General features: G+C 35.2%; 2 protein-coding genes across 2 annotated transcripts; one reads left to right on the forward strand and one right to left on the reverse strand.

Annotated features, from left to right (window-relative positions):
• The first annotated feature begins 3,765 nt into the window (after positions 1–3,765).
• On the forward strand, positions 3,766–12,064 carry LOC107224912 (partitioning defective protein 6). The gene is made up of 5 exons (XM_015665165.2): positions 3,766–4,479; positions 5,034–5,262; positions 7,561–7,688; positions 7,798–8,076; positions 8,399–12,064. The coding sequence occupies exons 1-5, from the start codon at positions 4,420–4,422 to the stop codon at positions 8,702–8,704; spliced, it is 1,002 nt and encodes a 333-aa protein (XP_015520651.1). The 5' UTR covers positions 3,766–4,419; the 3' UTR covers positions 8,705–12,064.
• LOC107224929 (pre-mRNA-splicing factor RBM22) lies at positions 11,704–13,640 on the reverse strand. Its single transcript, XM_015665190.2, has 3 exons — positions 13,453–13,640; positions 13,302–13,355; positions 11,704–13,093 (listed from the first exon to the last, which is right to left on the reverse strand). Exons 1-3 carry the CDS (start codon positions 13,504–13,506, stop codon positions 11,978–11,980), a joined length of 1,224 nt encoding a protein of 407 aa, XP_015520676.1. The 5' UTR covers positions 13,507–13,640; the 3' UTR covers positions 11,704–11,977.
• Between the last annotated feature and the right edge of the window lie 979 nt (positions 13,641–14,619).

Here is a 14,619-nt window from a genome sequence, read left to right on the forward strand (position 1 = left end):
TACAAAAGGTTAATGTACCGATAGTCTGCCAACATTTACTAAAATAACAAATGCAATATTAAAATTTTCGGGATACAACCGCGATACCGTATTCTAAGTAGGCAGACTACGATACAAAAACATTTTGCTCCTAGCAGGTAACTAACGAAAATGTAAGTCAGTGACCACGGCGCAAATGATGAAGAATGATGTGTGTTGGAAAAAATGGAGAATCGTTTAGGTCGAATATAGGTAACCGGGTAGGTAGGTGGACGTGTTGGGATCCGTCGCGGGATTTATGCATGAGTGTGTGAATCTCTCTTTTCCGTTGGGTGGCTTCGTTGGGAAACAGGCGAGGGTAGGAAGGTCGCGATGTACCGTGATGTTACTAACTTTGGTAATTCACAGCGTCAAATGATCACAGAAATTTTTTTCCTAAAAGACTCCGTATTCGAGTCTCTCGACCACTTGAAAGCATTTGAATATTGACGAAATTGAATTTTTAATTTCTTGTCACTCAGCAACCATTTTTCAATCGTTATGCAATTCAATTATTTAGTCATTACAGATCGTTATTCCATTCGATTGATCTCTGTGATCGTCTGAATGGGCAAAACGCATCTCTGGACCATCTATCGCGTTCCGTGGTACGCTAGATGGGGAGAGATGTTGAGCTCGAAGACTTCGCGTCGAAGAGGACCGCCGACCGTCACGCCACACAATAATGCATGCCCTCCAATCTCCCTCCCAATTTCAATTTTATTTGTAATCTGAGAACCACAATCCGCATAGCAATGTATCTGATATCTAAAAGATGCAGATGCGGATTGGGTTTCTACAGAATTTTTGGGACAAGTCCCAGAAAATACAAAGTTTTTGACAGTTTAATCTGTCGCGCCTTATTGCGCGTAGATTATTCACGAGAATTGGACGCAGCTTTATGCGCGTAAATTAATAACGGGAATCGGACACGTTTTTCTGTGCGTTGATTTTGCGTACAGTTTATATATAAGAGTTACGCACTCTTGACGTGCTGATTTTTCAGCTCTTCGTTGAATTTTTGACGAATAACAAAGTTTTCAAGTTCCACAGCGCCTTTGCGCGTGGACTTGATGCTTTTCAGTTATTAGAGAAAGCGCGGCATTTGGAAGCCGGTGCTCAACGCGCAGGAACAAAAATCGCGGTAGTTTATACTGATAGTGGAGAATCTTGACGTAATTATATATGAAATATATCTGAAATGTACTGAAATACGTGCTTAACTGATCGTAATATTTTCCGTTTCAGGGCAACAAATCCAATTTTTTAATAAATGCACTGAGAACTATAGAATGTTCAGTCAAAAAAGATATTCACTGTAATGACTCAAAGCAAAAAGAGCTGTCGATTCAAAACATTTAGAATGTTTTTTATTCATCGATACAATTAATAATCGAAGCAACGAATATCAAAGCGAATATCATGTTGGATGCGAACCATTTTTGTCGGTGTATGAACTTATGTGATTGTGCTAACCATACCTTCGTCTGTTTTAGCTAATTAAACCTTTTGTCTGTTTCAGGCAATCAAACTTTTTATCTGTTTCAGCTAATCAATCTTTTTGTTTGTTTCAGCTTATCAATCTTTTTGTTTGTTTCAGCTTATCAAACCTTTTGTCTGTTTCAATTATATATATATAATATTATATTATATAATATTATGTGATTGTGCTAACCATACCTTCGTCTGTTTCAGCTAATTAAACCTTTTGTCTGTTTCAGGCAATCAAACTTTTTGTCTGTTTCAGCTAATCAATCTTTTTGTTTGTTTCAGCTTATCAAACCTTTTGTCTGTTTCAATTATATATATATAATATTATATTATATAATATTATGTGATTGTGCTAACCATACCTTCGTCTGTTTCAGCTAATAAAACCTTTTGTCTGTTTCAGCCAATCAAACTTTTTGTCTGTTTCAGCTAATCAATCTTTTTGTTTCTTTCAGCTAATCAATCTTTTTGTTTGTTTCAGCTTATCAAACCTTTTGTCTGTTTCAATTTGTCTCTTTCCGTTAATTATATTTCAATCTGTTCCAGCTAAGTGAGTTATATTGACTATACTGTAAAATTAACGCTTTATTTTTGAGGCTTAGGTTTGGTGCAGCATCAGTCATCTTGTTTTGACCGTTACATAGATTTAGCGATGTAGTTTAGAATCATCATGATGACAAAGTGTGGTAAAATTTATTCAGCTATAGTTTCTTTTAATGGTTTTACAGTCTTGTATTGCGATCGTTTTAGAGTCAGTTTTTTTCTCGTGTCGCTCATAGGTCATGTTCGGTTTGTATTTCACTGTAGAATTATACAGGTCTGTCATATTCTGGTGGTTGTGCTCATTCTCTACTCCGAATTGTCTCTGTTTCTTCAAAGATTTCTGCATTGTCTTCCGAGAGGTAAATGCCAACGTCTTACAGCGATTCGTAATTCCAGTTTTGCGTATTCTCCGGGTTCTCTGTTTTAGTGATGATCTCATATCTCATAAAAAAAACCGTGCGCGAACATCCAAAGTCAATCACCGTTCGCCTATAAGATAAAATCAATCACCCTTCATCCATAATTAAAATAACCATCTTTCATCCGTAATTAGAACAGTCATCTTTCATCGATAATAAATGGTCCGTGGGTTATATGATCTAAAAAATTTAGAAGAAAAAAATTGATTGGGGAAAACAATTTACCATAAATCACATGTGAAAAGAGTCATTTGCAATTTTTCGAAGAACGTAAGATCGATCTTGCAAGTATTCTCCGTGGAGTAGGCCTACTGGGGATACCACGTAAAAAAAAACGCACCGGGTGCTCTACCGCTTGCGGTGGTGTGGAAACGAGCATATGTGAACTTATTTCACTGTTCAAATACTAATATATTTTAGTTTTCGAAGTGACAATTTTATTCTTGCGTAAATTTAATTCATTGTCAATAAAGTCATGCTTTGATAATGTGTAACGCATGTGGAATCGTAATACCTTCGGATTTCTCTAGTTTAGTCAGAGTAAATTCGACGTAAATACATGTTTGTTTTTGATAAATTTCGTTTCTTAATTAAAGACAACGAGGTGCATTATAGATACCTTTGGCAATTTAGAGTTTGACAATTTCAACATCGTTCTCCCCTGTTTGACCTTTCGCAGTCGACACAAGTTAATGTTACAATAAAACACTATATTTGCATACCAAATTAGCACGTATCCCGTGATAACCGATGAAAAAAAAAAACGAAGCTCATTCAAAACCGGGTCTTAGAAATGACTTTCAAATTTTGTTCGTTTAAGAAGATACGGCGTCCATACGGGGTTATATGAAAATTTCAATCTATTCCCGTTTGTCATTCTATAGGCATATTATTATTCGACTCTGTATTATCTGGGTTACCGACCGCTTACCGGATTGAGTTGCGCGTGTAGGGGAGGACGCAGAGGGCGCTGCTTGGCGACGAATTTATGTTGGGCATTTTCAATTACGAAAAGTCCCATAAAGGAAGCAGTTTTTATGTGTCTTCAGTCAACGGACCATACGCTTATATAGATAGACTGTACAACAAATGTATTTAACCATGTTTCTACAACAAATTTCTCCTCTTTCATTTCATATATTTTTTCCGTATTATTTCATTAGCTTAACCTATCTTGTTGTTTTCCGATGCATATGTATTTTCTGCCACCTGTCGTCACTACTCAAGAATCATCGTATTTGCATTTTCAGGTGATGAACTACGCATCTAGATATAGGAGCGTAAGTTGAGTAGTCTCTACCATCGCTACTCGCTAGTAATGATTAGAATGCCTCTGAAAAATACTAAGTGCGTGACTGTTGACGGTTCGACGGTTGTTTGACATCAAGCGTAGTTGAGAGCAAGTTGAGACGTATATACACGGTGTCTTCACATTCCATTCGCTCGCGGGAAATTCTTACGACATTTTGCTCCGTGTGTGAGACGATCTTGAGATATCAAAATTGCCGAAGTGAGGACGGTTATAACTAGAAAAGATTTGACGGAGCTTTTAAATTTGATCCTCGGAGGTGACAATTTTGGAAAGTGCATGGCTGATTGCTGCTGATTTTTCATACTTGGTTCCTACATGGCTCGCACTCATACCAATCTTCCCGTGTTCGAAATCGGAATGCTAGTTTGAATAATAAACACGGAGTAAAACGATGGCGACACCTATGCAGCGGTAGATTCCGTATCGTCGAGCAGCGACTCGTCGCGCCTCTCCGCTCCAGCTGCCTACATATGTAACCAATCACTCAGTAGCTTGCCTGTTTTCGTACTATGGTTTCGCGTTCTTTACCAACAACTCGCGTCCCTACGTGTTGTACGGGTTATTTTCTGTTTATGGATTTTCGCCCTCGGCGACAGGGGTTTTGCTGAGATTCTTTTTTTCTCTCTCAAATAGACCATGTCAAAGAATAAACTCCACCATCGCGTGGACAACGGCATCGTCGAAGTGAAGAGTAAGGTGAGGCCCCTCTTCTACCCTCAGTCATCAATGATCTTTAACCAATTCCAATGATCCATTTATTAACGCATAGAAATCATATGTATTTCATCTCATTAATCAGATACCTGACTTAGTCACTGTGCTCAGATTACTCTTTTTAAATATTTCTTCAAACTGTATGAGTCATTCAGTGCATTCTATGTCATAGAAAGGGCTTGTGACTCGTTCCAATTTTATGATTTCATCAAGAATAGTGTGTTTCTATTTTTTTTTCCAATCGTCTAGCTTCACCGATTCTCTTTACAGCTATGTACTTCATTACACAGCTTAAATTTTAATTGCATTGAGAAAAAAAAAATAAAAATAAAAAATAAAACCAGAAAGTAGGAGTATGGTTCCTGATATTATTTCGAAGCACGACCATTGTCTAACATATTTTTAGCTACGTCGATATTGCGATGTTTTCTTTTAAAAAGTACAATGCGTTCTTGTTCTTAGTTATAATATAATTATGTATTTGTATCTTGTGATAATGTGTAATGATTTTAAACAATTTTTTCTTTTATGTGCAGTTTGACGCTGAATTCAGAAGATTCTCGCTGAACAGAAATGAAACAATTAGATATGAGGACTTTAAAAATCTTCTGGCAAAGTTACACCAATTGGATGCAGATTTTAGTTTTTTAATCTCATACACGGACCCAAGAGATGGAGATCTACTTCCTATAAACAACGATGATAATTTGGGTAGAGCGCTGCTTACTGCTAAGCCAGTCCTCAGAATCATCATTCAACGCAAAGGTAAATTCGAGTTTTATCTAATCTTTTTGGTTGGTTGGCCATTTCGATACCTCGGTGCAATTCAACAGCATTTTTATCTACCGTTCGCCATCCATTAGTATTTTGAAACGGAGAGTGTATTATTAACTTGCTGCTTTTGTAAGTTTGAGCAATAACAGACGTGTTGCGAGAGAGTTTCATAATTTTGTGTACGATAACTGAATGGGATCTTATCTGGTTATCTTGCATGCAAAAATCAACATTATATATTCCAACCTCTTGGATATTTTTATAAGTTGTTGACCATTATTGCATTCTTGCATCGAGGTAGATTTTATCTACGGTTGTGAGATTTCTTTTAATTTCAATATTTATTCTGTGTGCGAAAGGCAGTAGTTGTGGTACAATGGGACAGAATGGGCCAGCAGGCTTTTGGTGTATGAAAATGCGACGGAGTACAGCTTTGGGGTGCCTTTGGCCAGTGGCTGTTTGATGTGTGTAATTTATATTGGTTGAAAGAATATACGCGGTTTGCCAAAAAGTGATATTTCACTGCGAATTATTCGTAATCAATTGATTCTCACATGGTTCTAAAAATTCATTGAAAGTGATTAAAACTTGCAGAGGACAATATTAAGAGTGACCAATTTTTTACTGCTACTATCTGTGATCTTCTATAAATTGCCATTAAACTAATGTCGGTATAAAATATATCTAGCTTAGCTTTTACCTCGAGATTTCTCTTACTAAATATATAACCACAGAACCTAAACACAGTGCCATATTTTTCTTGTTAGGTTTAGCTTTGCTCAAAAGCTGAATGATCTATATGTTGGTTATTAAAATCATAATTGTTATACATACATATAATGTATTTTGTAACTATAAGCTACATACACTCATCACGGCATACTTTAACAAATTTAACCTACGTTTGATGTTGCAAGCTTACTAGTTAATTAGGGGTACTTTAGATCAAATTTTTTTTTGTTATGCTTACCAATTTCTATCTCAAATGTGTTAATCCTGTGATTGTACAAATTTTTTATAATAAAATTTAATTATGGAAATAACTTTGACACTGTGGTTTATTTTCTGTTACTGTAAACTCTTATTGCTGATATGAAAGAAAACGTAATTTTTTAAATATTTTTTCGTGTACTTCTGAAACTAACAAAAGTTTGGTAGCCCCCAGTGCTGAAACTATAATTTTGGTTTCTTTGTCAATTAATGAAAAGTTAGTGGACGATTACTGCAAGATATTGAATCGACCACTAACATCAATCTTTTTTTTTTTATTTTGGTCATATAATTTAATAAGATATTATTAAATAGATAAGCTTCCCAATCTCTAGCAGTATTTTCATTCTCGTAAAATTCTTTTATTTCTTATAATATCTTTCTGTATACGTTATTGGAACTATATTCAATCATTGAATCAGAATGAATCTGAGTCGAAAGGGGGCGTTCATTTTACAATCAATTTCTACGCATGATTTTTCACTCACATACTTATTATGTGATAAGCCTTGATCTATACATTAGTAAGTCCTATGGAATGCTTCTTTGTGAATAGCAGATGCCCTACATATCTTTATACATTATGTGCGTTTGGTTTGAAAATATGATCTACTGATTTCAAATGAGCATTCCAAGCATACCTTTCTGTTGCCTTTTGTGGAAGGCGATAGCCATAATGTCTGAGTCGAACGTGATTTGCATGTAAAATTATTCAAGACAATTGTCGCTATATATAAAAGGCAACTGGAATTTCTAATGGCAATGTCAGCTTATTTATGAAAGCTATTTACTTTAATGATAAATTCTTACAATTTTCATGATTAAATAAACAGGTAATATTTTCACAATCTAACCACAAGGGCTTACATAAATTTTTGATTAAAGCAATATCTTATCATTTTAATAGTACACACTATAAATACCTAGTCCTGTTTCCTATTTTCAAATATATAAGATGATACATCTCATTTGAATATGATGACCAAAACTACCCTAGTAGCGTTGCCTTCAGTTGCAAAAATTTGAAAAGACTGTGGGAAGTCTTTCTACAGAGTCAATTCAGAATCTTCCCTGACAGCGGCATCTTGCTACCTGACATCAGACTTCTGCAAGATTTCGAATAATGCAGATTCTAACGTCAGACCCGCAGTCAAATGTGAAAGTAGACGCATAGAGTCTGCAGTTGCAGCTGGTAGGCAGGCTTACCTCAGAATGCTACTAGGGTAGTATGATATTCAAATTGAATTACATAATATTAATTATTGGTAATAATTTTTATTCTATTAATTATGTTTGCAGGGGACAGTTTGGAAGAAATGAATGGGTATGGAACCATGAAACCACGGAATTTAATATCAAGTATTTTAGGTGGAACACCTGGGAAACCAAAATCTTTGGCAATATCGAATCCCCATGATTTCAGACAGGTTTGTTCATCGAATAACGATACATGTAACTTTTGCAATTGTCGGTTAACCATGATTAACATGGAAAATAATTAATAATCAGTACAAACTTATACCAACATCTTCATAGGTTTCCGCTATCATCGATGTGGATATTTTGCCAGAGACGTGCAGACGTGTTCGGCTTTTGAAGCACGGTTCAGATAAGCCTCTCGGTTTTTACATCAGAGATGGGAGTAGTGTGAGAGTATTACCCCCTTCCGCTGGTGGAGGAATTGAGAAAGTACCAGGAATATTTATCAGTAGATTGGTTCCTGGCGGCCTTGCTGAAAGTACAGGCCTTCTTGCAGTGAATGACGAAGTGCTGGAAGTAAACGGAATAGAAGTAGCTGGAAAAACTCTAGATCAGGTAGACCGATGCTTTCTCAGTTTTTGGACATGACTCTGACTGAAAATAATTGAAAAGTAATTTCTTGTTTCAATTTATATTCATTGTGTTGATCATGTTTACCGCTAATAAGAAAAATCAATATCTTTTCTTCTGTTATATTCAATTTTTTTCAATAATCGTTATCATAATATGAAAATCATGAAGCGTACAAGATTGGAAATACACATTTTTGTAGTTCGTAAACTTCTCTGCTACATTCCAATACATATACTTGATGAAGCAATTTACATAAGATCAAAAATATAAAGAAATTTTGACTGAAAACTCATTTTGGGTATAGGTAACTGATATGATGGTGGCAAATTCATCGAATCTGATAATAACGGTGAAACCAGCCAATCAGCGAGGTGCCTTGGCTGCCCCAAGACGTGGTTCATTTTCTCGTAACAGTCAACTTTCGTCGGGCAGTCACCAATCAACACAGAGCGCAGCAACAGGCAGTGACGAAGATGCTGATGAAATTGTAGATTTAACTGGAGTAACACTACATGATGATGCATCAACTTCGCATCATCAACACCCACATCACCACCACCACCATCATCACAACCACTTCAATCATGACCAAGGTGTATTGCATCTTTAGGTTGAGAAGTGTACGGTATATATAGCATCGATAAGCAAATTAGATAAATTAAAGAATCGGCTAAATAGAGGAAGCAAAAAGAAAATCAGTGATGGTAAATTATAGGTAGAATGACAAAAATTTGCGAGAAAACTGTTTGCTACATTTCTATTCGAACAATCAGAGAAGGCATCTAGATTTTGTTCTCCTTTATTGAATGTATATAGTACAGACGGATTCTACTTCATGAATCTGTTGGTAAATTTGATATGAACAAGGAAAGAATGGTTACATTTCTTTTTCTAGAATGAGGGAAGGAGCAACAATGTATGCAACATTCCACGCACTGAATTCACAGTTACCTGTGATTGTTAGTCCCGAAATAATACATTCGGATACTTGCGCACGTTGATAAATATGACTGAAATATACACGTCGAAAAGTCTTATTCCTTATAAAGTAAAAACTTGTTACCCCGGTTTTTTTCGCGAGTTCCACAAAATCAGTGCAAATTGTCGACTTACATCATGAATTATGATTGATAGTAAAGAGTAGTTTGGTAAATAGATTCACGTTTGGCACAAGATTTTTTCACTCGATATTTATTATCGTTCGTATCAGGCGATTAGGCGGACTTTTTCGAAACCTATTGTACATATAACGAAGGTGCGAATATATGTTTTGATTTTTAAAGGAATAATATTAGAATTTTGTAAGATATGAAACATTGAATAATTTCAAATTATTCATATTCGTTATAGGAAATATTTGAAATAGAGTATTAGATTGAGGGGGAAATGAATACAGCACATATCTGGTATTCCGGATGTAGTACTTACAAAAATTTGTCTGATGGAACACAGTATGAAACAAAGTCCGTGGCTATATACGGCTAAGTTCAGTATTTCATGGGATACCTAATTCCCTAATTAAACTTGACAAAAGATACAAAAATATATAAATTAGAATTACTTGTGCAGAATCACCTATTATATTCGAATTATGAGTTTTATACACAGAATTCTGATTTTATGGGCAGCTCGAAAAGCGAATGATAATTTTATTTTTAAAAATACAAGCGACCATGAAATACTATAGAATAGTATTTTTATATAGATAATTATTCATAGATATTAAAGCAATTTCCCTATTTAAATGGTAAAGAAAAAAAAATTAATATTATGAATAGTATGCTATAATACAAGTATTAACGAATGGCAGCATTTCAACGTAAGCGTTGGACACATACTGAAAAGTACTTAATTGTTTAAACTTGAAGTGTACTTAAATACATTCTATACACCATGTAGAATTTAGGTGAACCTAGAGCAATTTAATTGAGTATGAAAAGTAAAAAATCGCAGTGATTTACGACTTTTACAATACCTACGTGCCTAATAAAATAACTGTTGAAGATTTAGTAGTATAAACATGAAAGTTTAACAACTAAATAAATTGTTATATTTTTTGTGAGAGTTTTCCAGAACAGCAGTTTGCAATAGGATTTTTATTTGACATACTGTTACAATAAAACATAATATTCATCTCATACTTAGATAATTATTAATTGATCTTAATATTATGGAAATGTATATAATCCAAAGGAAGTATTTCTTTTATTGAAACATACAATATAAGAGGCCTTAATCAACAATAAGAATTGTAAATAAAATTAACTATAATTCATGATTTCATTAATTGTAGAAGAATTTTTATTCTTTTATTGTAATTCGACTTTTCGTTAAAAATATGAGTCGTGTTCTTCTTGTATGTAAACCATTCCAAATATTACTATTTCTCTGATAATCTTTTACAATAATACATTTCAGCACGCCTATTCGTGTAACCTTGGTTTTTAAACTACGTATGTCGAGTGTTGAAGTTTTTGAAGTTTAAGCCCATTTTTTACAATCGTTACTTGTTGTCTGATTTAACGATAGTACATTGAATATTGATAATATGTTTAAGAGATCAAATATCGACAACTAATCCGTATGCTTTCACGCGTTGTATTCCAGTTTATTAACTGCCTTTTTCGATCAGTAATAATTTTTCAACATAGGTAGTAAGTTATTCTAACATTCCCAAATATGCCGAACATTCCACGTCGTGAAATTTTGTCAAACTCTCGAGAATATGATAATATTAGATGATAGGAAGGTACATACATTATACAAGATGCAGTTGAGCTAGAGTAGTTTGTTGAAATTCCTTGTACTAACATCTTTAGTTTTCTACCATTGAGTAGCATTACTTTAATATCTTATTTTCGTGCATTCCACAAAACTTACTTCAAATTGTGTAATGCTTGGACTAAAAAAAATTTACAATAAAAAATGAAACACGATATGTTTATCGATGAATTTCAATCAGATTAGTAATGTGTAAATAAAACTATGTAATAGATGTATTATTATGCATATAAAACATAAGATATGTATAGAGAGAGAAAATATGATAATGATATCTACAGCAAGAAATTGTTTGACTTGCCTTTCAAACAGTACAAGAGTTACATGATCCTGTCCAGAAATGATATCCAGATTTGGCATGTAATGTTCAATACATATAAATGATGTTTTTTAAAGGGTGCGTACTTTTTCACATGCATAGTGCCTTCCACGAATTTATCTTTATATCTACAAATTTTTGACTCGCGCTTCTTTCATCGATCTTCATACGACGCCAAAATTATTTATTCACCTAAATATATTTTATCATGGTTTAATATGCAAACAATTTTTAAATCTTGGTCAATTATGTGTAATGATGTAGATCTTTTTAATGGCAGCTTACAGAATAAAGTATTTTATTGTATAATAGGCTTGCTCATCTTATTTCAGGCCTTTGAATTTCTTTCATATTGTGCTAGGTGAATTCAGTGGAATATGTTCTGAAATTTCACGTGATTATTTCATATATTTTTACGTTCATACTCTATTGCAGCAAATTGCTGGCAGTGGTTAAAACTATCTTGTCAGACTGAATAGTGACGTGGTACATAAATAATACAGATAATGTCATTTACCTTTGCTCTAGTTTTTATTATTTGTAATCTAATACAGAGAAGTTTAATATTGTAAATGTTTATGTATGGTGTGAAACCTGACCTATTATTTCCACAGTGTGAATAATGAAGATGGGTATATAAATTTTCCAATTATCAAGTGTTTCCTCAATTTTTATCAAACTCCCTTCGTTTTTCATAATAAAGACAAAGCATGAAGCTATTTTTGCAATAGAGGTAATTATATAAGTCTTATATTTACAGCGATATTAAAACTGATGCCAATATTAATCTTCTTCTGGCCACGGTTTGCCAATGCCCTGCGTTGCTCCCATCCTTGAGGGGTCTTGACTTGGATAATGAATTGGTGTAGTTCCTGGAGGAAAGATAGGTGCAGCAGCAGCCATTGGAGGAGTAAACATAAATTGTGGAGCTACTGGAGGTGGAGGTATCATCATGATTCCTGGCGTGGCTTGCAAATTGAAGAAATTGTTGCCCATATTCTCAGGTGGCGGGGGTAGTGCTCCAGGAAGCCCGGGAACAGGCTCTAACATTTCCTTGATTGTTTCTGCGGCCGAAATAGCCTGTCTGCCTTGTGACCTGCCCCACTTTATGGTCAAACGTCTTCCTCCCAGTATTAGTTTGTTGAATGTTCGTTCAGCGGCAGCTTCCGCCGCACTTCGCTGTGTGTATTGAATAAAGGCACACTGTTGCCGCGGCACCATTGTAATTGATCGAATTTCACCATATTGATAGAAATGGTCACGCAATTGTTTTTCCGTTAAAACATCTCCCAAATTTCCAATGTACAAAGTTGTTATTGATTTGTCCTCTGGTGGTTCCAATTTTGGCATTGCTGCAGCTCTGCGCATCAATTTGTCAGCAACGGGATCGTTTACCCCATAATAACGATCCTTGATATTTTGATCTGCTAATGGATCATCGGGATCTGTGGGCTTTTCGTGACGATAAGGGCACTCTTCCCCTCTCTTACACTCTCCTTTCACCCAAAATGAGCAAATGTGAGGTCTGTTTCTTTTATAATATGGACTTGTCCTTGCTAGCTTCATCAGCAAGTCGCTGGCGGCAGCTGATTTACCAACAGCACCTGCTGGAGTTGTTGCATCCAGTTTGCCTATTTCATTGTCAATGTTCTGAACATAGTATTCCTTATTCACATCAGATCTTGGCAAATCGTCTTTAATTTTTAACGCTGCATCTCGTACTTGGATTGGCAGGCCATATTCCAAGTCTAAGAGGCATGTCTGACATACGTTTTTCAGACGACTACATGTTTGACAAACTTCAGTCTTTTTGAAACGCATTCTTGCACCTGGACACCATCTGAATACTGTGAATGGACGCATGCATATTTTACATTCTTTGCCATAGCGTTCCTTTGTCTGCAAAAAATACACAAAATAGTGAACAAGATGTTATATGTAAAGAATATCTCATGTTGACTATTAAATACTTGAACAGGTTTAGGTTCAAGTGACTGACACAGGTAAAAATCTCTTGCACAGTTGTGATTACAATTTTAGCTGATTTAAGGTGCTGATGGGATGGTGTAATGCAACAAAGATTTGATGTATTAAATAATTTACTTACCATACGAATATACGGATTATCGCCCAAACATGTCTGACACAAGATCGGAAATTCCTGTGAATGAAAGAATTGGATTAATTTGGCTATTTGCAACAGAGACGAAGCATTGACGAAAAAATCACTTAACAATACAAAATAGTATCAAACTTACAGCATCTTCCCAATTTTGTCTATTATAAGTATTTGTGGTTTTGGAAGTGGCCATTACAAGATCCGAGCGTTAAAGAACTCTACGAAATGGAACAATTTGGAAGTGGATTAGCGACACTGGCGCAGCTGTTGGGGTTTTCGCTAAATAACCGCAATCACATACTTTCTCTGTCCATAGGCATAACTTCAGTGGGTGTAACAACCATGGAGATTAGAGTAAAGGAGTGGACACAGCATAGGAGAATGTAGTAGCGGCGTCCTGAAAAACCCGTCCTTCAATTAGTTCTTCGCTCTGCCACTAGCATCGCATGGGACGAAAAGATCGTAAATATAGTAATAAAATTACTGACCGATCCGTGCTTGCGCAGTAGAATGAAAAGTGAGATCTTGCTGCATATCATCAGAGAGTTACTGATTTCGACATGATGCTGGCTGCATTCACCTTCCGAGTAACACGATCATCGCAATGGTAAGCCCAAGCCAGTACGCAGCCTGCGTGTGCTTACCGAATATTACCATAGACGATTATCATAAATAATAATAGATCAGATGTAATAATGATGCAGAGACCGGAAAGTATATATGTATATGCGGTCCATGTAAAATTTTATTAACGATTAATAAGTGATGCATACTATGAATTTTATAATTGTCCAGGAGACAAACTAGATTATCTACAATAATACAGCTATAATACGAGAATAGAAGAATTATTCATTTCGAAATGGGATTCTATTCGACACGCGCTCCATGTATTCCATAACGTTCATGTTCATAATTATTCCAACAACTTTTCACTTGCTCTCTCTATCTTGAATTTTCATAGGCATAGAATCGAAACGTTGTTTTAGCTGGTCGCAAGTGAAGTATCTGCGTTGGGTGGAGGAGCAGAATTGTTTTTCGAAAAGTATTCGGATGGAAAAAAATTCAGAGTAACTGTAATACATCACGGATGCGCTAATTTTGAACAAGATGAAACGGATGCTTCGTATATGAGACAGTATTTAACGCTGCGCAGTGATTTAAAGACCTAGAAAGGTGATAGGGAGAGAAAGAACGACGCTTCTTAACACTTAAAGTGTATTTTAACACACATTTGAAAGATACGTGCGAAATTTTTCATCATCCAACTGTCGCAGAACGGCAGCGTTATTAGCTGACCCGTTAA

This window comes from Neodiprion lecontei, chromosome 3 (assembly GCF_021901455.1).
Source record: "Neodiprion lecontei isolate iyNeoLeco1 chromosome 3, iyNeoLeco1.1, whole genome shotgun sequence".
NCBI lineage: Eukaryota > Metazoa > Arthropoda > Insecta > Hymenoptera > Diprionidae > Neodiprion > Neodiprion lecontei.